General features: G+C 45.9%; 1 protein-coding gene across 5 annotated transcripts; it reads left to right on the forward strand.

Annotated features, from left to right (window-relative positions):
• Positions 1–4,381: 4,381 nt before the first annotated feature.
• On the forward strand, positions 4,382–24,418 carry CDC42EP2 (CDC42 effector protein 2). Of its 5 annotated transcripts, none has more exons than XM_040410113.1 (3): positions 4,382–4,571; positions 5,537–5,701; positions 23,428–24,418. In XM_040410113.1, exon 3 carries the CDS (start codon positions 23,504–23,506, stop codon positions 24,041–24,043), a length of 540 nt encoding a protein of 179 aa, XP_040266047.1. In that variant the 5' UTR covers positions 4,382–4,571; positions 5,537–5,701; positions 23,428–23,503; the 3' UTR covers positions 24,044–24,418. The 5 variants fall into 5 exon arrangements, with proteins under 5 accessions (XP_040266047.1, XP_040266046.1, XP_040266045.1 ...); XM_040410112.1 differs by having other exon boundaries at positions 4,386–4,527; XM_040410111.1 differs by lacking the exons at positions 4,382–4,571; positions 5,537–5,701 and adding an exon at positions 13,796–13,956.
• Positions 24,419–26,544: the final 2,126 nt, after the last annotated feature.

A 26,544-nucleotide genomic window follows, 5' to 3' on the forward strand; every position in this document is an offset into this window, starting at 1 on the left:
CTGTTAGCTCGCAAGATTTAAAGCGCTAGAGGTGTTTGTCAGCAGCTTATTCCCATGTCCTACCTGAGAACACATGCATGCTTAGCCAAGTGTGCCTGTTTAAGGGAGGTCAGAAGGAATCCCCATCAGCCGAATGAGCATTCCGCTATAAGATTTTTAGGGTGTATAATGTAACCCTTATTCTGGGCTCTTCCTTGAGAAAATTTGAAGCCGAACATGCATGCATTTATAGGCTGGCCTGGAGAATCAACTTAGTGTTGAGCGAATTGAAGTTAATGAAGTGCAATTCGATCCGAATTTCAGTAAAAATTCAATTTGCCACGAATCAGAATTTCTTGCCACCTCGTGGTAACGAATCAATTTTTCCTGAAATGGCGGTAAAAAAAACCATACTCACCTCATCCGTTTGATCGTGGAGAGGCTACCACGGGCATCTTGATTTGAAGAAAATCTGCCAATTCCTGGGAATCCTGACCTGTGATGTCATCAGAGTGGGCAGGCATCAGTGTGATGATGTCATCAGTGATGATGTCACCGTGTAACACCATCACATCAGCGTGTGCGAAAATTGGCGCATTTTCTTCCATCAAGATGGCCGTGACAGCCTCTCCGTGATCAAATGGATAAGGTAAGTTTGTATTTTTTGTTTTAATCCCTGATTAACCCCCTGACAGGCTGAATGTGACTCTCAGATGCTGCTATCAGTGTTGAACGGGGCATCTGAGGGGTTAAATGACTGGGGGAGGCGGTGCGATCACCGTTTCCCATCATTGCGCCTGCTCCATACAATGGAACACAATTCGTTACGAAGTACTGCTTCAGTCCCCACTGCTCTCTATTACCTGCCAGCTAGTGGATCAGTGGGCATTCCTAGTCATTTCATGTGTGTTGAGCCAGAACCAAGAAGTGGAGAACAGCACCGGAACAGCAGAGGTGGGGATCAGAGAGGATGAGTAATGATTCTTTTTTTATTTCTATATTTTTCTGGCCCAATTATTATAATTTTTTTTAAGTATCTTCTCAGAAAACCCTTTTAAGACCTCACCTGTAATTACCATATATGTTTTTTTTCCCCGTTTAAACCTCCCCCAGGAAAACCCATTAAGTTTTAGAAAGATATTCCCTTTACTAGCTACTATACACAAGCGGTAAATGAATACAGCTATCTGTGTAGGGTTAATAATAACATCCCTCAGGGTATATATATCGCATTAATCGTCTGAGACCTAGTAGGTATGACAAGCACAGATAAAGCTTGTGAAGGCTATAGAGGCAGCTGCACAAAGGCTGAGCTCCGGGCAACAACCGGTTTCCCCATCATTGTGATGGCCGCGGCTTGTCCCTGCAAGTCAAACACCTGGTGTGGTAGAGTTTCACTGGAGATCTCTTCAGGAATCAGCTTGTGAATGCTTTGAAGTATACTTGCAGTTCTGGTAACAGGTTGAATTGATGTGATTTTGTGGGTAGTGGCTAATTTCAACTTTTTAACCCACTTATTAATAGACAAATTATAATAAAACTATTCACCCCCCAAGGAAAAAATGGCGCATTATTTTTTCATCATTGAATCAGTTATCAGCTCTCAGTTATTCATGGAGTCACAAAAGAGTGGCCTAGAAAATTAGTTTATTAGGGTGAAATCACAAATGCAGTTTTGGTGCAGTTTTTACATAGTTTTTTAAGCAAAGCAAGAAATGGATTAAAAATGACGAAAAAGTAAAAAAAAAAAAAAAAAGGACTTATACATTCCTGCTGGAAACACTAATGGCTTTGGGTCAAAAAATATCATCAACAAATACACCTCACACTGCATTGAAAACTACATGTGTGTTTCCAGCCTAAAAGTGAGTGTTTTAAAGCATATTTAGAAGGTCGATCAACAGGGAAAGATACAGGCCCAGATTTACCCATAGAAATGAATGGGGCTGATCTGCGATACTAAGCACTATACTATGTACGGCGCTGTGCTTGGTGAGCAGAGAGAAGGCCGCAGCGCTACTGTGAGCATCAGTGCCTTCTCAGACAGCTGATCGGTGGGAGTCCCAGACGTCGGACCCCTACCAATCAGATACTGATGACCTATCTAGAGGATAGGTCATCAGTAAAAACACTTTGAAAGCCCATTTAATAATAACATAAAACTGGGTCCAATATTCAAATATAACAGCACTGCCACAAGATATGAAAGTACAAGGCCTCCAAGGACAGGGGTGTATTATCAAAACTGTTGTAAATGAAAACTGGGTTTGTTGCCCATTAGATTCCACTTTTTATTTTTCAGAGCTCCTTTGGTTCTGGAATCTGATTGGTTGCTCTTTTTTTTTTTTCAGTTTTGCTAAATCTCCCCCTTAGAATCTCCCTGTATCCCTATTCCTCATAGAAATAGAGACAAAGGAGAATATTAAACTGAACAATCCTAAAGTTCCGGACAGAGTCATCAATGTCCTCAAGATATTTCCACCATTTTGTAAGACTATTAAACTGAAACTTCTCAAGGTGGCGAGATATAATTAACCTTTAGAAAGTGATTTCTTCCTGGACTCCATTGCTGTTAACGGGTTAAGAGCCTCAGAGTTCTAAACCGGTCTATATTAGTTGATCATAAGTAAGCATGATATACTAGAAAATAGTCAAATCTAAAATACTCAGATAAATTATACTCCACTTATACTATAAAATCCTCTCTAAAAACCTTCCTGAAACAACTGAGAGATAAGTCTTATATTTGATCTCAACCATCTTTCAATTTTCCTAATTTTTAAAGACTCTTTAAGATAATAGTTGTACTAGACTGGAGAATATATTGTACGTAGACCCATTAATCCCCAAAAACTCTTCAATCCAAGACCAGACCTTATACAATAAGTAATATGATAAGTATTTTCTAAAAGAGGACAACTCTAAAAGACCAAATTCTAACAAGGGAAAGTATCCAAAATATCCTTTAGATATGAACCTAATCAAATAGACCAGTCAAGGAGATTGTTCCCAAAGAACCAGGTGTTGTATCTGAGGCAATATACTGTAATAATATTTAAAATTCGGTAGTGAAAGCCCACCCAGTTTCCGAGGGATATTAAAGGGGTTGGCCCATCTCATACATTGGATGCATTTCGCTAGGATATGCCCTCAATGTCTGATAGGTGCTGGTCCCACCTCTAGAACGAAGCCCGCAAAGTGAAGGAGAGCAGACCGTGCATGCGAGGCCACCCTCGAGTCATTTCTATGAGTTTTAAAAATAGTCAAGCACTGGCTTGGCTATTTCCATCAGCCCCATAGAAGTAAATGGAGGAGTGACCGTGCTGGTGCGGTGCACTTCCCATTTATTTCTATGGGACTTCCAAAAATAGCCAAGAACACTGCTCGGTTATTTTCAGCACTCCCATAGAAATGAATGGAGGGCGTCCTCCAAAGTTAATTAGGTGTCGTATCTGGGAGCTTATGGCAACCATTAACCTTGTGTCTTATGTTAATGCAGTGACACTTGACCAGTGCATATCCTGCTGCGGATCCGTCTGATGTTTCATCAGACGGATCCGCTCCGATAATGCAGACGTTCGCATCCGTTCAGAACGAATCCGTCTGCATTAAAACGTAGAAAATTTTCTAAGTATGAAAGTAGCCTGAGCGGATCCGTTCAGACTTTACATTGTAAGTCAATAGGGAACGGATCCGCTTGAAGATTGAGCCATATGGTGTCATCTTCAAGCGGATCCGTCCCCATTGACTTACATTGTAAGTCTGGACGGATCTGCTCGCCTCCGCACGGCCAGGCGGACACCCGAACGCTGCAAGCAGCGTTCAAGTGTCCGCTCACTGAGCGGAGCGGAGGCTGAGCGCTGGCAGGCGGATGCATTCTCAGTGGATCCGCCTCCACTGAGAATGCATTAGGGCCAGACGGATGCGTTCGGGGCCGCTCGTGAGCCCCTTCAAACGGTGCGCACGAGCGGACACCCGAACGCAGGTGTGAAAGTAGCCTCATTCAGGTGACACACCAGTTGCACACCGTATCCCAGGACGCTTTGTGTTTCCTACCAGACTAGAAGATGGCAGGATAATCTTCAGCTTCTCCACCTCTTCCTGGAAAAAGTTGTGTCTTACAAGTGTCTCCTATAGATGAATTGTCCTTACACAGCGCTGTCCACCCCTATGGTATTGTTCTCCCAATCAACCATGAGAGTTGTCACTTGTGCATCAGAAAATAATCACTTACAAATAATGGATTGCCGTCTACTACGTCTAGACATGGTTTTACCGTCATTATTTTATTTGTTTTAATGTTTTGTTATTGGTTTTAGACACTTGTCACAATGTAACAGCCAACACCATCGTTATGGGAGACGTCCCAGATCTTGTGCCCCCTCCTCGACAATAACCTTTTATATAATCTTATTCTCTGCAGACTGCCCTCAACAGATGATAATTGCAGCCTGTGGACCGTTCACCACATCGGACACCATCACTTATGATGCCCTAAAGGATCTGGTGGATGTTATTAATAGAGACCGTCCAGATGTCTGCATTCTGGTTAGATCAAAGAACTAGCAATTACATTCAATATAAACCTGCATGTATGTGACATCTTATGTGCTTTCTGTATGCCTTCCGTATTCCATATAACTAATAGTACTACTAGTGTTATTACTAGTGTTACTAATAATACTCATTCTAGGGATGCCTTTGCTGTCATTCTGACTGGTCATGAACAGGACCAGGTAAGGATCTCTGCACAGGGGGGTCTTGTAACATATTTGTGAATGCTTGGTTACAAAGTAAGCCTTTTTTATTCATAAAATAGGGACAGGTTGGACCTGTGGGGTACTGGTGGCAGAGAAAGCGGGGGCAGCTTTACCATGGCTCTCACCGTCCAGCTGTAACAATGTCTACGCAGGATTTATTTTGTAGTGGAAAATCGACCACAAAACTTTTTCCGTGGATCCACAGCAGGAAGCACATGAGTTATATGTGCACATGACACGGATTTCACTCCCTGTATTGCAAAGGTCAAATCTGTAGCAGAAAACCAGAGAAATCAATTGATATTTTGCAGATTTAAAATCCATGTTGCAGCTGATGTGCAAGTTTGTTGTGGACATTTTCTGCTGTCTGTGGTTGAGATAAAAAACAAAAGAAAAAAAAACTCACCCACTTTGCTGCTGCTGTGAAATGCTCCGGATATTCCGCATGGAAACCTATTGTGGAAAACCTGCAGCATTTTCACCACTTTACCACGTGGCCGCACCCTGAGGTGTTCCCCATGTGCGGTGGATGGTGAAACCAAGATAGCAATGACATAAAATACATCAGTAACATCAATAACTGTAAACTTTTATATAAAAATGCTACTATGCAGGGAGCAAGCTTATAAAATCTATATTAAAGCTGTTGTGGATGGTAGTATCGGGGGCAGTTGACTTTTAATGCTTGAGAGGACCTTTCGTAGGCTTCAAAATAACAGATAGTTTTGCAGATGGAGGAATTGTTTGTGGCAGCAGTTTTTATGTCGTGTTTATTGTGTTTTTTGTTCCATTGTCAGAGCTTGACATATGAAGAGATGCTCAAATCTTGCCTGGAAACAAATATCGAAGGAACATGGCCGTGATGTTAGAAACTGAATAAAGGTGACCCATCTGAAAGCCCACCTTGCACGGCTACCCAGCTAGCTGATGTTTGTTATTACATTTTTGTTTTCGAAGTAGAGGTGAGTTAATAGATACAAAAATTTGGAGACATTCAAGCCAAATTTAAATAAAAATAAAATAAAAAAAACTCAGATTCTAGAACATTGAATTTTGTGCGCATCGAATCAGGAGAACTGAAGAGGGTGAGTGATAGAGAGAGACTTTTTCAGTCATCGCATTTTCAATTCAGGTTAAATCGAATTTTAAGAAATTCGCTCTTCTGTATTCAGAAGCTTTTTTTTTAAATGTTTACATTTTTCAGTTCTTTTTACCAGTGTTGATGGTTTTGTTACCACAGACAACACCGGCTATTCACAAAGGCCCTCATTATAGGTAGCATAGTCAACGGCATGTGCTTCTGTGGACATCCTAATAGTTTTCTGTTATTTTTCTCCAGACCTGGTTCCCATGTGGTGTTTGTGCCGTTTCTATGAGATGTTCCCCATTTGTGCATTGTCAGTCTGCTGAGAACGGCGCGACAGTCTAAGCCTTAGGCCTTAGACTCTAAGGCCTCTTGCACACGGCTGTTGTGCGGCCGTTCCGTGCATTGGGGCCCACAATTTGCAGTCCCCAATACACGGGCAACATCCGTGCGGCGGCCGGGATGGATTGAGACCCATTCAACTTGAATGGGTCCGTGATCCGTCCGCACCGTAAAAAAAAAGGTTCCGTGCCTCCGTTCTGTACCGCGGGGTGCACACGGGCCAGTGCCCGTGTATTGTGGACCTGCTGTTGTGGACCCCCCAATGGCCGTGTGCAGGAGGCCTAAGGCAGTTGTGGGCAACCTCCGGCACTCCAGCTGTTGTCAAAGTACAATTCCCAGCATGCTCGATTCATTTCTATGGGAGTTCTGAGAAGAGCAGAGCAATTATGCATGTTGGGAGTTGTAGTTTCACAATTGCCTACTCATGATCTAAGCCGCAGTGATGGCTAACCTCCAGCACTCCAGCTGTGCTGAAACTACGACTCCCAACATGCTCCTTTCATTTCTATGGAGTTCTAAAAACAGGTAAGCAAGTGTGCATCTTGGGAGTTGTAGTTTTACCACAGCTGGCGTGCCGGAGGTTGGCCATCACAGGTCTAAGGTATGTGGGGAGCTCCCAACTCTGCCCCACAGATGAAGTATTTTCACCCGCTCCTTATATGCCACCACCGGAGGTGTCTGGCAGCAGCTTTCTCCCCTCTCCCCACTGAATACACACACACTTTCGGCTGAACTGAACCCGTATGTGTATAGGAGAGCTGGGAGGGAGGCGGAAGAGCTGGCAGCCAAACTGAATGCTTATGGCCTCCTTTTAGCTACTATGAGATTGCTAAGATAAGATAAACTGTGAGTACTACCCTATTGTATTAATAGATAATGTGCCCATACAATAAGAGGAACGTTGTCCAAAGGCGAGTTTACACCTCCCGATGTTACAGATGATTGTTGGGAAGGAAGCAGCGATGCAGTATGAGGACGAGGGATCGCTATCGCAGTCGCTCCACCCCATACAGAATCTTTCCTTCTGGGCAGCAGATTGTTGTTTAGACAGCGCGATCTGCTGCCCAGAAACGCTGATTGATGTGCCTGCGTTTTGCTCGTTCATCGGGTGATCGGCAGCACATTTAGAAGGGCAGATTGTTGAGAATGAACGTTTGCAGGAATCGGGCCGTGTAAATCCACCTTAAGGGCTCATGCACACGACCATATTTATTTTGCGGACCACAAAAAATACAGATGACATCCGTGTGCATTCTGTATTTTGCGGAACGGAACAGCTGGCCCCTAATAGAGCACTCCTATCCTTGTCCGTAATGCGGACAATAATAGGACATGTTCTATTTTTTTGCGGAGCGGACATATGGAAACGGAATGCACACGGAGTAACTTCCATTTTTTTTGCGGACCCGTTGAAATGAATGGTTCTGCATACAGTCCGCAAAAAACAAACAAAAAAAAAGGAACAAACACTGAAAGAAAATACATTCATGTGCATGAGCCCTAAGCCTGCCGATTTCAGAGGAACCATCTGGCAATTCTATGTGTATGAGGGGTTCCTAACCATTCCCTGATGTCATGTGTCACGAGATAAGAAGGAGGGGGCACATTGAATTGCCAGAAAAGTCTAGCAGCAGTGTACGGGGTCGGGAGGAGCGGTCAGAGCAGAAGCCACTCTCCTCTATGCACATCTCTGCAGTCCACACATCCTAGGGCATATGTCAGGGGTTTACCTGATGAGACAACTCCATTCATTTTTAATTGACACAATTAAGTAAGCCAAATGGACTGTACACAGACAGCAGGGTTTGGAGCTACAGAAATGGTTTTTGTGCCATATGACCATATGGAATGTGTTATTTAAAGCCGTATACAATACCATTAGACGCATATTTCAGTTATTTCAGAAGGTATTCTCTTACTGGATGCTGCTGTGGCCTGTGCAGCTGATTCATACAGAAATGTGTTATTATTATTTATTTTTTTATGAGAATAGAGAAACCACAAAGATAAAGGTTCATGTAATGTAGACTATAGGGTGTTGTATGTGTGTCATCTACAACATAAAATACATCAGATGGTAAGGAGCGGGGCGGTTGGGCTTCCTCTGGCTGCGGTCGGTTGTGTTGAGCTTGAGCTGTTACTTTAATCACTTATTTTCTTCTTTTTGTTCCCCCAGAGAGTGCACTTTGTGGCAGATCCTTGCACCTTGTCTGTCACAGACTTGCTCTTTCACATGGGTGCAGAGGAGATCAGCGGGTACTGGTTCAACCATCACATTGCTCTTGCTGGGCATTGGTGGCTGTCGACCATAACATAATTCCGACTGACAGCCATCATTCCCAGTACCTCTGTGGTAAAATGCAGGATGCTTAAAGGGAACCTGTCACCAGGATTTTGTGTATAGAGCTGAGGACATGGGTTGCTAGATGGCCGCTAGCACATCCGCAATACCCAGTCCCCATAGCTCTGTGTGCTTTTATTGTGTAAAAAAAACGATTTGATACACACAGGGATTTCAAGTCTCCCGGAGTTTCAGGGAGTCTCCTGCTATTAGATAGCAGCTCCCTAACACCTGCATGTGAAACAATATATCCTGGAAAGGTTCACTGATAGCAGAGCAGAGAGATAAGAGAAGTGACAGGACAGAGTTTACATTACAGGTTGAATTAACCCTTTAGGGTCAAATTGGCTTCTCAAGGAGATCTATATGTTAAAGGCATCCCTTCTTCTGTCTCATTCAGTAGCTATATATCTATTGAGAGAGATGTATTGTTTTTAAATACATTTACACATTTAACCCTCCATTTTAATTATATTATTTACCCCAGTGTTAAGTTCACACCCCCTGGATGCTTGTTTTTTCCCTACAGTGGGGTAGATAATTACACACAGGGTTTTAAAGAATGAACTTCCTGACTCAGACCAAGAGCCGACTCAGCAAGTGAATCGAAGCATCCGCGCATGCGCATTGCGCAACCTAAGCTTCGGTTCAGTTGCTTCTTGTCAGCTCAGCAAATGAACCGAAGATTCGATTCATGAATTGGTTCATTTGAATGAACTGATTCAAATGAACCGATTCATGTGAAAGATCCAAACTTCCCATCTCTAGTTTACTCGCAGTAAACCTTTCCGGCAACCTGTAGCAGTGTCCCCTTCTCGGTGCGTGTGCACAGTGCAAGAAGAAGCCGATGCCAGCAGTCCGCAACGGCACATCAGGCTGAGCCTGTGCGCACGCGCGGGATCTCAAACCGGGAGGAGGGAGAGGCGGCACTGAGGAGTAGAAGGCGGCGCTGGGCACGAACGGCGATGCGTGCGGCCGGGCACCATGCATCCACAGACCTCCCCTGCTTGGGCACCTTAATTCAATGATTGACAGGTTAGTAAAACCTGTTTTTCCGCAGAATAAAGCCACAAATAGCTTTTATAAGGCCACCTTAGAAATCAGAATGCTACCCTGGACATGAGCAGATGTTCAGCTCACAGGGCTTATAGGTGGTGACAGAATCCCTTTAATCATATACATAAATATGATAATTTGGGGCAGGGTAATGAGCCCAGTCCTCCACACCATAGAGCAGTGTGCAGATACTGCAGATGTCTGGAAAATGTAATAAAAAGTTTGTGAAAGAAAAAAAAAGAAAACCTCCCTGTAATGAGAAGTGCACCTCCCTGAAATGAGTTTTTGCAGGTTGGGATGTCTGTACATATGCAAATTAACCTGAGATGAGTCAGAGCTTGAAAATATGACTCTTCTCTGGTCACACAAGTAAGATATGACTCTTTTATGTTAATTTGCATATGTATCAAATCGGTTTTGTTACACAATAAAAGCACACTGAGCTATGGGGACTGGGTATTGCGGATGTGCTAGCGGCCATATAGCAACCCATGTCCTCAGCTCTATACACAAAATCCCGGTGACAGGTTCCCTTTAAAAACATTAGATCTTTGGAGCCCACTAAATAAAATAGCATAGAAATCTACTATATAGAGATTACTATGTGGAAGATACAGAGGCAGTCTTCTCAGCCTGCCTCTTACCTCACTATCTCAGCCCATGGCTCCTTACATGTGCCTACCAATCCTGCCAGTTAAGTATACAGGAACATAGTGCACTTACTGTCAGGGCTAATCTCTTCTCTCTTCCCTGCGCTTAGTAAGGGCTCATGCACACAAACGTATTCCCCCCCCCTAACTAACAGAGATAAAGGGGCCGAGCTGCCGGACACTCTGTGATGCTAAGGAGTCTCTTTACATCCTGTTTTCTAGTAAACAGAAACATCTTTCCCTAATAAAGTATATTACAAAAATGTTTAACATCCCTGTCCCTACACAGTATTAACCCTTTCCTGACACGGCGATTTTCCATTTTCATTTTTCACTCCTTGCCTTCCCAGAGCCATAACTTTTTTTATTTTTCGGCTCACATAGCAGTATGAGGTCTTGTTTTTTTGCGGGACAAGTTGTACTTTCTAACGCCACCTTTTAAAGGGCTTCTGTCACCCCATTAAACCGTTTTTTTTTTTTTTCTTTACTAATAATCCCTACACTGCGATCTCATCATACATAAGCTAATTAATGATTTTCGTTCAGTAGAATTTGTTAAAAATCGATTTTTATAATATGTAAATTACCTTGCTACCAGCAAGTAGGGCGGCTACTTGCTGGTAGCAGCCGCATCCTCCGATGGTAATGACGCCCCCTCTGCTTGTTGATTGACAGGGCCAGGGAACGGAATCGTTCTGTGCTGGCCCTGCCTGTTTTGATTCAATATCTGGCGCCTGCGCCGCGGCCGTACCTCTCTTCAATCTGCGCAGGCGCACTGAATGGGTCCGCGATCCTTCCATTCCGCAAAAAGATAGTGCAAGTTCTAACTTTTTGCAGAGCGAAAGCACGGAACGGAACCCCAGAAAGCACTCTCTAGTGCTTCCATAGTGTTCCGTTCTTCCGATCCGCATCTGCGGACCCATTGAAATGAATGGTTCTGCATCCGTGATGTGGAATGGCCACGGAACGGTGCAAGTGTATTGCGGATCCGCAAATGCGGTCCGCAATACGCCAACGAGCCCTAATATTGCATAGAATGTAGTGGGAAGCAGGGAATTTTTTTCTTTATGGATCGTGACCTCTAAACAGCCTCTGCTGCTGGCAGACAATGATTCTGTATGGGGATGAGCGATCGCATTAGTGATCACTGCTCCCTGTACTGTGGAGAAGATTGCTGCATGTGCAACGGGGTGGAACGAGGTATGCTAGGGCCCTTCAAGTTTGCTGCGGTGATGGTACCCAGGTGTAGGAATACCCGAGTGGTATAGGGTGGCCCAAAATGTCTCTTAATGTTTTGTGTCACGATGCTCGTACCTGGATACGGCTGGACCCCAGGTCTTGGCTCTGAAGCAGCAAATAAGGGGTATAATTGAGGAGTTTGAAGAAATAATTGAGTCCAGACCTTGTGATGAAGTTGAATAGCAGCTTTACTTTCAATAAACGTTCTCCAAAACGGTTTAGACTTTGTCTTGGTCCCAGCACGCTTTAGCATTAAAGGGTTTCTGTCACCCCACAAAACTCTTTTTTTTTTTTTTGGATAGTTACATTCCTTATAGCGCGATATAGGAGAATATAATAGTCTTACTTACATTCATGCGGCCGATTCTTTATAAAACGAAGTTTTATAATATGTAAATGAGGGCTCTACCAGCAAGTAGGGCGTCTACTTGCTGGTAGCTGCTGCAGAAATCCGCCCCCTCGCCGTGTTGATTGACAGGGCCAGCCGTGATCTCCTCCTCCGGCCGGCCCTGTCAGTATTTCAAAAATCACGCGCCTCTGGTCATTCGGCGCAGGCGCTCTGAGATGAGGAGGCTCGTCTCCTCAGAACTCCCTCAGTGCGCCTGCGCCGATGACATCACCGAAAGAGAAGACGTCATCGGCGCAGGCGCACTGAGGGAGTTCTGAGGAGGCGAGCCTCCTCATCTCAGAGCGCCTGCGCCGAATGACCAGAGGCGCGCGATTTTTGAAATACTGACAGGGCCGGCCGGAGGAGGAGATCCCGGCTGGCCCTGTCAATCAACACGGCGAAGGGGCGGATTTCTGCAGCAGCTACCAGCAAGTAGACGCCCTACTTGCTGGTAGAGCCCTCATTTACATTTACTTCGTTTTATAAAGAATCGGCCGCATGAAAGTAAGACTATTATATTCTCCTATATCGCCCTATAAGGAATCTAACTAACCAAAAAAAAAAAAATGAGTTTTGTGGGGTGACAGAAACCCTTTAAGCTCTGGCAGGTAAACTCAACATTGCTACATCTGTTGCTCTCTGGCTCTGCTGTACTGACAGGCTAACTGTATGACTCAGCTTTTGCTGTATGCTGCAACTTCTCTTTGTAGTCTGTCTCTTAAGTTATACCAGGGAACTTTCTTCCTGGCTTCTGAGGCTTTACGCTTTGGCCTTCATGTCCAGCTGAGCTTAGGGTGCTCTGGCTGGCTTGGCTTGGGAACGTCCCGAAGAGACGTGGCCCTGCACACCTTCACCTAGCTTGGGGTACGCTAGACTGGAACTAACTGGTCCCCACCCTTCCTGCAGGAAGTGAGATTCGCCCACTTCTCCACAGAGGGGGGTTAGAATGGAATGGAAGGTTCTATTCTATCTAACTGTAGCTCTGCCATATTTGCTACCACCTGCTGGTGAACCAGGCACATTACACGTGAACATAAACAGCTGCATAGAAATAGATATGCACATTATACAGGACCTGAAAATAAATGCATAGATGACGTGATATTAGTATACACAGATAGAAGCAGGGAGTAGGAGTGGTAATGCCGCTCTGGGGGGCGTTACACATGTAATAGCAGGAGTCTCCTCTACTACGAGCAGGCATCCTACATCCACCTCAGGAAGAACGGCAGTTTGAGTACATTAAAGGGGTTGCCCACGTTTGTCGTTTGCTGTGGGCCCCAGTGAGTTCTAGTTACGCCACTGGTACTAAGGTGCGTGGGTTTTTCTCTTGGGTTGTGGCAGTCGTCTTTGATCCACCTCCATGCTGACACAAAAGTAACAAACAATATGGCAGCCGTTCCATTTGTCACTTTTCAGAGACCCCAAAAATTTTGGTAAAGGCAAGGAGTGTTAAATAAGAACAAAAGAAGCTGCGCTCTCTGTCTGGTCCCGGCTATTCCAGTCTCTGGTTCTGGCGCTGCCACCATGATGTCCCCACCTGTTCCCCAATGAATGGTAGCTGGGATGTCACTGCGGCAGCACCAGCCATAAGCATGGGAACAGCATGGCATCGTACAGGTCATTTTATAACACTGTCTTTACTTATCTTTTAACGGTTCTGTGAAAAACCCTTTTAGACGTTTCTTTACTGACTTGTTGGAGGACATGCTCTCCATCACTGACATTCAGATGAGCACATGAGTGTAGATCACTCCTGGTCATGCTCTGATTATTCAGAGTTCTTGCTGCTTATTTTGTGCTGTACAAATAAAGTTTATTACAAAAGAAGAAAAAAAACTGTCATCTGATTGGTCCTCTTACTACCCGCGCTCTTGGCAGTGATTTGCTGGCTCCTGTGCTGGGCGGTGCTCTGCTGATGACGTAGTCCTTCCCCTTCAGTGTGGCCGGAGCTGTGGCAGCAGAGAGAAGGGGCCGCGCGTCTCCTGTTGGATTAACTCCTCTGATGCGGGTTACTTGGCGACTAAGAACCGGAAGCTCTGGCCCCTCCCAACCACGTCCGCATCTGCCTGGGACCCGACCTGTGGAGGCAGCCTTCCTGCGTACGTCCGGCACAGGTCAGTGAACGCGGCGCGCCCTGACAGCACATGCTGGGAGTTGTAGTTCCCGAGGAGCGTCACCTGGCGCTTTCCCGTGCCTCACAGTATTGGGCTCCACAGGCTGGCGGTCACATGTGACGAGGGGTGTGGCGCCGCTCGTTTCTCTACTTTCAGAGCCGTTCACACGGGGGCAGGGATGGTGCGGTTGTGGCAGTGCGTGGTGTGAATGGGGGCGTCCTGGAGCTGGCAGTCACATATCGCACTAGTCTGCAGTTGATGCGTGAAGCTTGGTGATGTCACCTAGAGCCGTGTGCTGTCCGTGTTCTCCGGAGACCTGCACTGGGGCTGTGACCATTGAAGTCTGTGGGTCCATGAAAACTGATAGAACAGATGGCCTCAGTATTGTCAGAGATTCTGGGTGGAAATCCCTTTAAGTGTGTCTATAATCCGTCCTAATAAACGGGGGCGCTATTTTTCCAGCAGAATGCAGTAATTTATGTTGGATCTCATTATATCAGAGGTGCGCAGCCTGGGGGCCACATGTGGCCCTTAATATCATTCTGTGCGGCCCTCGACCATCTGGTGACAGACATGGATGTCTATGCCTTGTTCACATGTGTTCTGCCGTTAGATGGGGGTCCTGGAGGTGTGACTGGATGTACAATATGCCATGAATCCAGTATGGCGTTAGTAATGCCCCTTTTTAGCTTTCATTTTCAGCCCTTGGGTTCCTTCAGTCTGACGATGTGGCCCCTGTATTAGTGTCTTCCTGGCCGCCTGCCCCTCTGCTGCAGATGAGAACTACATGGGCTCCTGATCGTCTGATTTACCATGTGCTTTTAATCAGATAGCTTGTACAGCTGTATTCTACCCAGCCCATACTGCAGGCTCACAGCCTGGGAGAGGCATGCGTAGGATGCAGCTTGGTACTACTGTGCCCAGATTGTAGGCTGTAAGCCCAGGAGAGGCATGTTAGAGTAGGACCCATCTGATGAGACGCCACCTTGTCGTCTGGTAGATGGGCCCGAATTTTTTTTGATCAATTATATTCGCAAAGAGCTTCTAGCTGCCTCTGCAGTAAGTATGGCCACCAAGCAGTTATTTTTTCAGTGTTTGCTTATATCTTTGTGCAATTGACTAGCAGAGTGCTGTTACCTGTAGTTCTACTAATCCATTTATATGGGGGGGGTCCTGATGGTAGATGTTGGCCAAAGAAGTATTCAGCCTATCAATCCTTTATTTCCCAGGACATCACCGACAGCCAGGGGGCTGCTGACGGCTTGTTCCCTGCTTCCCATTGAACCAAACCAAAAGTGAATCCAAGGTGGCCGTGCACATTAGGCTACTTTCACACTCGCGTTTTGTGCGGATCGGTCATGGACGGATCCATTCAGATAATACAACCGTTCAGAACGGATCCGTTTGTATTATCTTTAATATAGCCAAGACGGATCCGTCCCCATTGACTTACATTGTGCCAGGATGGATCCGTTTGGCTCAGTTTTATCAGACGGACACCAGAGCAGAATGGAGACTGATCGGAGGCAAACTGATGCATTCTGAGCGGATCCTTTTCCATTCAGAATGCAAACTGATCCGTTTTGGACGCTTGTGAGAGCCCTGAACGGATCTCAGACGGAAGATAGGAGGCGGCTGACAGTTGACTGATCACGTTGTGGGCACCGTCGTAGGCGGCTTAGTTTATACCGACCTTCGCAGTCTTCAGACTGGTCCTACTTGTTCAGTGTCACCAGCTGAAGGATGAACAATCTTTCTGGGAACTAAATATTTCGCGCCAACTGTCAGAAAAACTTTGGTGACTTCTTCTTCTTTTCAGATGATAACGGTCTATGATCATTCGCCCTCCGACCAGGTGTTTTGGTTGAACCTGTCTGTTTTGACCATAACCTTTGTCGAGCCGTGTTGTGCCATTCCTCTATTATTTCTGCTAGAAGTTTATAAGTGAATTGTCAGCTGCCAGCAATAAAGGTCCAGAGGGCTGTTACCAGTTGGAGGGGTTGTCGCTGCACAGTCTGGCACAATCCAATCAGTGCTGCCGATGTCGTACTGTGCAGGGGCACGCCCCAATGGACCTTCATTGCTGACTATGTATAGTAGGAATAATAAAGGAACGGTACAAGTCATGAGAATAGATGCTCCAGACAAGTGGGATGTGAGTAGTTAGTAAAACGGACAGGAATCCATTCCATAAGAAGTGATGTGACCTGTAATTGGAGGACAGGCCTGGCTGGAGCCGTGTGCTGTAAGATGGCGGCATACTGTTAAGGCTCCTCATCGGTCAGATAATCTCTAACAAGCGTTTGTAGGAACACTCGTTAGCGATTATCTTGCGGTGTAAAGGTGCCGCCGATTACATGATGAATGAGCAAAACACTAGTTCATTGGGTAATATGATTGGTTGTGCGGTCACCGAAATTGTTTGCCGGCAGAATATCGTGCCATCTAAACAGCCTCTGCTGCCGGCAGACAATGATTCTGTATGGGGACGAGCGATGGCATTAGTGATCACTGCTCCCCATACTGTGGAGGAGATCTCTGACTAGAATAGCAGTGATCTCCTACTATGATCAGGCGCTTATCGGGAAGGAACGTTTCCCTTCCTGACAATCGTCTGCTACGTCTCATGTAAAGAGCTGCAGACTGATCAATGTGACTCCCTAATGAATCACTTCTCTCCACCGTGATGTTTGCTCAAATAGGTTTGGGTCATTGCTTGGCCGCCTTCCAATGTCAGGGTTCCTTCTTGCACAGTTTTGTTTATGGCTTTTTTGGCAAAAAAAAGGCCTAAAAAATGCTTCACTTCATCAATGGTTTCTGCAGGGTTTTTTCATATACTTGCAGCATGTTGGTGCATCAGTCAGTAAGGTTAGTGGCGTACTGGGCACCTTGTTCTCCACCCTGGATCTACCTCATGAAGAACAGCAGTTCCAGTACATTAAAGGGGTTGTCCACTTTTGTAATATTAATCAATATCCTATATAACAAAAGCAGGCAACCCCTTTTTTCTTGGGTGATTGACATAGGCCAGTATTACATTAAAGGGGTTCTTTTTTTTTTTTTTTTTTTTTTTAAACTGACGATATATCCTCTGGATAGATCATCAGCTTCTGATTGGCGGGGGTCCGACACCCGGGACCCCCGCTCATCAGCTGTTTGAGAAGGCAGCGCCGCGGCCTTCTCACTGTTTACCGCTGGCCCAGTGACGTCACAACTAGTATCAACTTGAATGGAGCTTAGCCCCGCCCTCAGGCAAGTTGATACAAGTCGTGACGTCACTGGGCCAGCGGTAAATGGTGAGAAGGCCGCGGTGATGCTGGAGCGCCACTGCCTCCTCAAACAGCTGATCAGTGGGGGTCCTGGGTGTCGGACCCCCGCTGATCAGATGCTGATGATCTATCCAGAGGATTGGTCATCAGTTTAAACAAACTGCAGGCGATTGTCGAGAGGGAAGCGTTCCTTCCCGACAATCGTCAGCGGAGGAAACTACTGCTATTACATGCAGCGATCTCCTCCATAGTATGGGGAGGAGCGATCGTTATGCCATCGCTCGTCCCCATACTGACTCGTTTGCTGGCCGCAGAGCGAGAGTAGACTCCACAATCTGCTGCCAGGCAACAATGTATTGTCGGATGATCAAGCGTTACTACGAACGCTTATTAGCGATGATCTGGCGGACAATCTGCCGGTGTATACTGCCTTCACACTTGGCTTTGATGCAGACCTTGTCATTTCTCAGACACTTTGAACTCCTGGGTCCTTTGTAATCGGTACTGGTTTGGTCACAGGGGATATAGCTGTGATACATAAGACAAAGACGCTGCCTCACTGAAGCCTCAATTACAGTCATTAGAAGATGGACGTCATGTGAGGACAAGAGAAGGGTTGGGCGTGGGATACCAATTCATGGACTGAACAACTCCGTCCTGCGCCGTATCTCTCTACACCAGCAGATTATCTGACCAATGTCTGTCCAATCAGACCAATAACAAAAGATCTGTGTTTGTAAACGGCCATCTGACTAATGATTGGTCGGATAATCTGTTGGCCTTAGAATGAAATCGTTGAGAACCCGGTAAAGATTTCTCATTCTTTCACGTCTTGTCGGTCGTTTCTAGTAGAAGGGTGAGCGACTTGGTGAAATGCTACTTGACGGGATTGTCCTTGTTCTGCCATTCTTCCCATACCAGGCCTCCTATCTCTCTCCAGTCCTCTGTAAACAGTCAATAGCTTTAAAATCGCCCATTGAATTCCAGAAGTGCCAGATACAAAGCGTCTTCGTGCTGCATCCATGGCGAGGTTATCAGCGACTGTTTGTAAGGGCGGCTAAAGTAAACCAATGCTCTGTAACCTCGTGTCCTCTCCGCCCAGAATGTACACATGTCTGTAATCCAGGGTGAAAAGGGTATCGAGCGCCGTTCAGGTCTACAGCCCACAATTGAATATTAGGCCAGACTAACATGCCAGGAAGGCATATATTGCAGATATGTAGTCCCCTGTACCCCATGTCTCTGTTGAAAGTTTATCAGTATAAAAAAAGCGGACAATCCCTTTAAAGGGATTCTGTCACCTCGTTTTCGGTTATAGAGATGCGGACATGCACAGCTAGATCGCCGCTAGCATGTCCGCAATATACCTGTCCCATAAAGCGGTGTCCTTTTTATTGTGTTTAAAAAATGATTTTAGAGATATGTTAATGAGCCCAAGGGGCTGTACTAACCTTCTTGGTGCCCAGCCACACCCCCTGTGAATGAGCCCAGCACCGCCTGCGTCCTCCGAATCTCCTCCTTTTTTCACAGTTAGATTGCCGTAATCTCGAGATGCGCAGTGCCGGTATAGTGCTCCTTCCCTGTGCTGGCATCAGCCTCAGGGAAGGAACTGCGCATGCGCGAGCTCGCGGCAATCTAACTGTGAAGAAAGGAGGAGATTCGGAGGACATAGGCGGTGCTGGGCTCCTTCACAGGGGGGCATGGCTGGGCTCCAAGAAGGTTAGTACAGCCCCTTGGGCACCTTACCAGGCTGATTTACGTATCTCTAAAATCATTTTTTAAACACAACAAAAGGACACCGCTTTATGGGACAGGTATATTGCGGACATGCACGGCTAGATCGCCGCTAGCATCTCTATAACCTAAAACGAGGTGACAGAATCCCTTTAACAACAAAGTACTGGTTTAGCTGACAGATCATTATCGTTGGCCGTGCCCCTTAGTCGGACAGAAGATCCTTTGGCCATCGCCCGGTTTTATTTAACGTGTATGGGCAGTCTGAGCAACTGTAGTGTGTATGGCCGTGTCTGTGAAATGAACGTTCTCCAGATGTTCAACCATCAACCAACTTTTATCTAATGTGTGTGGCCAGCTTTAGATTTAGTTTCTGTGCTGTAGAGTTGAGTGTCACGTGTGGTTTGGTGTATACTTTGTGACTCTTGTTGTCCGGACCAGCAGCCAGCTGTATATTTTGCAGGATTGTAGGTGACCAACCCAACCAGATCAGTGAAGGCTCATGAGGACAAGTCTCTTCCATCTGACCTGTTCTGACTGATGTAAGTCCTAGTGCTAATAAAAATCTGCCCTTCCTCTGCTGGACCTGGGCCACCTATATAGATCCCCTGCCGATCAGCTGTTTGAAGGGGCTGCAGCACTAAATAGGCTCTCTTAAAGGGGTTCTCCAGTCTTTTCATTTTGCTAGCGTAACCTCAGGATAGGCCATTAATATTAAATTGGCAGGGGTCTGGGGCCCCCATCAGTCATCTGTTTGAGGATTCTGTGGTGCTTACTACAGCTTCAGTGCGCGCTGCACCCTCCTCTCAGCTTACCAAGCCTAGCGGCTGTGCGCGGTATCGCGTTCACTTCAATGGGACTGAGCTGCGCCCAGTCCATGTGACCAAAAAACATGATGTCACATGGCTAGGAAGGGGCCTAAGCGCTCAGAGTGCCGCAGCGTCTTCATACAGCCAGGGTGTGCCACAAATGTCAGATAGGAGCATGTCCCAGAGGTGGGACCCACACCTATCTCCACAAAGAGCCCCCCAAAGTTGTGCGTGTGCGCAGCCGCCCTGCAATATGCCACACATGTTGAGAGGGTAAACCCCCTTTAAACCTAGATCGCCTGTCCTCAGCCCAGTCTGTCACTTACTAATGTATTTGTACTTCTTCATGGTAAATGTTCTTGCAGAAACTGCTGCCCACCTCACTGGAATAAAACGTGCGCAGGCAGCAGCTCTAGAAGGAGCGCTTCTCAGAACCCCATGTATTTGGCTGCCTGTCAGTGGCCCCCACCAGCCCCCGCCCTGAATCAGCAGAACGCCTGTAAAACAGTGTTGTGTTGCAATGCTGTAATCCTGCCTGCTCTCATTGTGTGCACTGGGGCGAGATATAGCCGCGGGGTATTGTGCAATCAATCTGGATTGTAAGTTGTCTAAAGCGTAAACTTATACATGTTATTGTGAAATAAAATCACCCTGTAAATCAGGGCGCTATTATTGGCTGTAAGACATGAATAATACTACAGATGGGGAGCTCACTATTTATCCCCCTACTGCCCCCGATCCCCCTGCTGTCAGCGTTTAAAGGGGTTGGCCACTTTCGGACTACTGTTGACCAATGTGTTTGTAAGGCCAGGTTCACATCTGCGTTGTGAACTCCGGCACGGTAATCCGGTCACTGTATCCTGCGCACATGCCAGATTTCAGCCGGACAAAAAATACTACATGCAACATTTTTTAGGTCTGACAGTCGGCATATGTGCCAGAAAGTGGCCGTATCCCATTGCAGAGAATGGGTATCTGGCGGTGCACGGTGGTGTCCAGCTGTGCTGGATACGGTGAACTCTGGCAGTCTGTTCCAGACTTTGTTGATATTCTGCACCATTTTCATAATTTCATAAGCTGTGCCCCTTGTTTGCCAAATCTTTTGTGCTGTCCATAAGATGGCAGCCCTCTTATGGACAGTACGTCTGTGTGGACAGCACAGAAGCTCTGCCTAACAAGGGGACATGGCTTATGAAATATACCAAATGGCACGAAATATCAACAAAGGCTGGATTAGTAAGTGCCATATAGTCATCTTACGGACACATTAGTCAGCAGCGGCCAACCCCTTTAAAGCTGCCCTAAAATACATCGTCTGAGGGCTCAGCTCACATCACCGTTTAGCTGTCTGTTCTTCTGGTCGGAACAGAAAAAGAAATCTATTATTGTCAGCATCAGTTGTGGTCGGTTTGTGTCACTTCTGTCCGGCATGCAGGACTTTTTTCACCTGTCTAAAATACCTGATCTCTGACAAAGTGACACAAACTGATCATAACTGATTCTCCAAATAACAGATCTGTTGTGTTCTTTTTTTTTTTTTTTCTGTTCTTCTTAGGGCTCTTTCACACTTGCGTTGTCCGGATCCGTCGTGTACTCCATTTGCCGGAGGTGCCCGCCGGATCCATAACACCGCAAGTGAACTGAAAGCCTTTGAAGACGGATCCGTCTTCAAAATGCGTTCAGTGTTACTATGGCACCCAGGACGCTATTAAAGTCCTGGTTGCCATAGTAGTAGTGGGGAGCGGGGGAGCGGTATACTTACCGTCCATGCGGCTCCCCGGGCGCTCCAGAATGACGTCAGAGCGCCCCATGCGTATGGATGACGTGATCCATGCGACACGTCATCCATGAGCGTGGGGCGCCCTGACGTCACTCTGGAGCGCCCGGGGAGCCGCACGGACGGTAATTACACTGCTCCCCCGCTCCCCACTACACTTTACCATGGCTGCCAGGACTTTAGCGTCTTGGCAGCCATGGTAACCATTCAGAAAAAGCTAAACGTCGGATCCGGCAATGCGCCAAAACGACGTTTAGCTTAAGGCCGGATCCGGATTAATGCCTTTCAATGGCCATTAATTCCGGATCCGGCCTTGCGGCAAGTGTTCAGGATTTTTGGCCGGAGCAAAAAGCGCAGCATGCTGCGGTATGTTCTCCGGCCAAAAAACGTTCCGGTCCGGAACTGAAGACATCCTGAACGGATTTCTCTCCATTCAGAATGCATTAGGATAAAACTGATCAGGATTCTTCCGGCATAGAGCCCCGACGACGGAACTCTATGCCGGAAGACAATAACGCAAGTGTGAAAGAGCCATTAGAAGAACAGAAAGTTAAATAGTGATGTGAACTTATCCTTAAAGGGGTTATCCAGTGACTAATGTAAAAAAAAAAAAGAATCTGAGGAGATTATATAGTACATGATAACCTCTTTCTAACGAAGCTAGAACCAGCCCTGTACCTCACATGGATCCATGGATCTCCCCATCCATTGTATCTAGATTTATATCAAGCTGACAGCTCCAGAGGAGTGTCCTTTCTGCTGCACCTAAGGGGGCGTCTCCATGCTCCACCTATCACAGCTCAGGAGGCAGTTGAAGGATGAAACTGAGCATGTGCGGCCTTCTCAGTGAGCAGGACAAAAAAAAAAATAAGGAAAAGAACAAAAAGCAGGTGGCGCTATACTGATACATTCTCTTGAATAACTCGCTGGCTATGCAACCCCTTTAAGGCTGGATTAGACCGCCTGATTCTGCCAGCGATTGTCGGAAAGGAAGTGTTCCTTCCCGGCAATCACCTGCACGCTAGTGGAGGAAACCGCTGCTATTACAGCGATCTCCTCCACAGCATGAGGAGGAGTGATTGTTATACTGCTGCTTGTCCCCATACTGTCCAGTTGTTTGCCGGCAGCAGATCATGATCAGACGCCACGATCTGCAGCCGGCAAACAATAATTTTTAAGAAGACTTGTATTGTCTGAGCGAACGTTTGCTAGCGTTATTACACTGCCAGATCATCGCTATTGAGTGTTCATACGAATGCTCGTTAGCGATCATTGGCCCAACAGTTGTCTGGTTTTGGTTGTCACATAGACTGTCACTTATGACTGTGACAAGCCAACCCCTTTATTAAATGGCACTTGTGGAAAGTGCCTATAACCTTGTATCTGACTTGCCTGGTATATGGTGTTCCATATGTTCATACTGGATTCCTGCTTTCTGTACTTCAGTCCTTTGCCATTTCTCTCAGGTGTGGTAACCCCAAAAAGACTTGCGGCCCCCAGACACATTAGTGTATTGTTGGCCAAACCCACCGAGACAACTCTCTGATGTATATGGGGAGCTCCTGACTCGCCCCTCACAAATGATGTCAGGAGATAAGCCGCGGCTAGAAGTGTGCTCTCCCCATAGTATACACACATGTTCAGCCACACGTGTGTATTGGGAAGTCACAAGAGGTGGCTGACGGCCAAGCGATTTCCCATGTGTATGGGGCATGGAATTAACTGTAGACCAGAACGAAGGCCTCCTAATAACCAGATATTGGAGAAAACATCCCCCTTCATTACATACTATACATTATATTACGTGTGCTGCCATATTCAGATAAAATATCCTAATTCAAGCTGTTCTAATGGGATTAACAATGTTGCTTGTTCTTCTTAGATCAGAGACTAGATGTTTCATAAGAAGCTGACTCCTGTCAATTCAGTTCTTCACTCCCAAGACTGAGACTGCAAATATGTCAACGAAAGCCCCCATCTACCTAAAAAGAGGATCTCGCAAAGGAAAGCTGAGAGATGTCTTGTCCCCCGACATGATAAGCCCTCCACTGGGAGATTTTAGACACACCATACATATTGGCAGCGGAGAAGGAGATGTTTTTGGAGACATTTCTTTTCTGCAGGGCAAATTTCACCTTCTTCCTAGACTAAATTCTAGCTCGTCTACATCATCACCGGATGTCACCCCGCCCCTGTCACATTCAGAAGTGCCATCACCTGTTTTAAAGAATGCCATCTCGCTTCCTACAATATCGGAGCCACAAGCGCTCTCGCTCCTTCAGGCCCCTCCACCAAAACCACCTCGTCTTCACCTGGATGACAAGACTAAAAGCCCAGTGAAAGAAATGGACAAACCCTTGCAAGTGATGGATAACAACTTTTCATCTGAGATGAAGGAAGAAAGGTTCCTTGCCCATGCTGGATCTCTTCTTTCTCTTCATGTGGACTTGGGGCCTTCAATCTTGGATGATGTGCTACAGATAATGAACAAAGAGTAGAAGTCTCTGCTCTGTAAGGGCTAAAGTTCTCAAACATTTTATTCATTTGTTTTTAAACACTAAAAAGATTTTAGGAGTTAACTGTTTGGGCAGTGACCATAAATGATTCCATGCTGCCTTTTACATAGTCTATATATGCTTTATAACATTGAGCATCATCTGCAGAAACTTTGGGGCCTGTACTGGAAATAAACAGGATGGTGTCTGTGCATGTGCTATGTAAAGATGCACTACCTCCACTTAGACAAGGCATCTCCCGTTCAAATTCAAGTGCCTTTCTGCCAGGAAGTGATAAATGACACTTTATTTTTTTGGAATGTTTTTATGACCAAATTTATAAGGTTCTTAAGATGCAATACAGAAAGTTATTTTCGATCTGTGTGTTGCTTTTTTGCTTTATGCTTAAAATGTTTAAAGAGGTCGTCGGACCAGTAAGATACCCCACCAGTCCCTTGCTGCTCCCACCCTGACACTTCTCGAGTCCTCTGCTGGTCTCATACAAATAGATGTCTAATGTCAGGTCGAGTGGCAATGAATGTGGCTGCCCTTACAGCTTTTCGGATGTCACCAAGTTTTTGCAAAGGCCTGAACTGCCTCTATCTCTCCTTGGAGACTGAATCGCGATCCACCCATAGATGTTCTATTGAGTCCATATTGCTTCTGTCTCCTACAGTAAGAGCACACACTATGTGAATGCTTCTATCTCCTTGTTCTAGTGATTATTTGGGGGTCTCGGTACTCAAACCCCCCCCAACTGATCAAATATTTTCTCAAAATGCATGTACACTTGATGTTGATCTGTCATAGGATGATATAAGGGCATTCCTGTGCTTGCACCACCACATAATGCTTCTCTGGAAAATGAGACCTGCAAGTCTCCTTTTCAAAAGGAAATTGTCTCATACCAGGAAGCCAGCTCTTTCTGGGTGAGTAGAGAGGCCTTGGTTGGGTACTTTTTTTAAAAAAAATTCTTCTTCTTATGCAGGGTACAGAGTATGCATGAGGAGTATTGTAAGCCAGTCAATGTTCGTCTGGATTTCTGGAAAAAATATTTGTAAATTTGCACATCAGATAGGCTTAGGAAAGCTCATTTGAATATCTTTCCCAGAGGGCCATTGCCTGGCCTGCAATACTTCTCACATGTACTACGCCTACTAGATGCTCTTTGTAATGTACCCCCCCAAACAACACATATGGATATTGCTGAGAAACCCACAGTAGCATACTAGTCTCTAAAAAAAAAAAAAAAAAAAAAAAATGCAGCTATTATTTCACCATACTTCCTAACCACATGCACACGGCTGCATCTTGTGTCCGTGTCTGATCAGCATTTTTATGCTGATTACACCCTGACTGGTTCATTTGTATGGGTCCGCAAATAAGACGGTATACGGATGTCATTCATGTGCTGTCCACATCCGTATGTCTGTTCCGCAAATTATAGAACACCTCCTATTCTTGTCCATAGATGGGAGTGAGAAGCATGCTGTTTGAACACTGAAGGTATTTTGTGGATCCAAGATTTGAGGACCAAAATACGGACATGGTTGTGTGTATGAGGCCTTAAAGGGGTTCTGCACTTTGTTTTAACTGATAATCTATGTTCTGGATAGATCATCCACATCTGATCGGCGGGGGTCCAACACCCAGGACCTCCGCAGATCAGCTGTTTTGAGAAGGCAGTGCCTCGGCCTTATCACGGTTTACTGCTGGCCCAGTGACGTCACGACTAGTATTAACTGGCCTGGGCAGGGCTAAGCTCCGTTCACTTGAATGGAGCTTAGCCCCGCCCAGGCAAGTTTATACAAGCCGTGACGTCACTGGGCCTGCGGTAAACAGTGAGAAGGCCACGGCGCTCCTGGAGTGCCGCTGCCTTCTCAAACTGCTGATCGGCAGGGGTCCTGGGCGTCGGGGCCCCCGCTGATCAGATGCTGATGATCTATCCAGAGGATAGATCATCAGTTTAAACAAAGTCCAGAACCCATTTTCACCACATGTGAATTCAGTCAAAATATAGAAAAATCCCTTTAAAAACAAAAGAATGTATGTTAAGAATCTAATATTACTAAAAGGGACTCACTTATTGATCTATCCTAAGGACGAGTCATCAATCTGATCCGTGAATGTCTGTTCCAGTGTCTTGACAATCGGTGGTTTTCACAAGCTGTGGCACCAGAACTACACAGCTCCATATGCTGCAGAGGCCATGTCTGGTTGCTGCAGCTAGTGAAGGCAGCTGATTTGTGGTGATGGCAGGAGTCGGACCTGCGCCAATCTGAGATGGATGACCTCTGCTGAGGATCGGTTACCAATAAGTAAGTTGTGGGAAACCCCTTTGAAGCGAATGTAAACTTACTAGGTAAAGAATAGACTACAGGTAATGAATAAGGCGTGTAATGTAATAGACCCTTGTTGAATGTGAAATCTTACACTTTTTGGCCTGAAGGAAGAGGAGAGTCCTGATCTGAATGAAAATAAATCACTTGCTGCAGGTCGGGTAT

The sequence above is a fragment of the Bufo bufo genome, chromosome 10 (assembly GCF_905171765.1).
Source record: "Bufo bufo chromosome 10, aBufBuf1.1, whole genome shotgun sequence".
Taxonomy (NCBI): domain Eukaryota; kingdom Metazoa; phylum Chordata; class Amphibia; order Anura; family Bufonidae; genus Bufo; species Bufo bufo.

What these genes read in the sequence shown, in the direction of transcription:
- CDC42EP2 (XM_040410113.1), top strand. Translation starts at nt 23,504, where the DNA reads ATGTCAACGAAAGCCCCCATCTACCTAAAAAGAGGATCTCGCAAAGGA.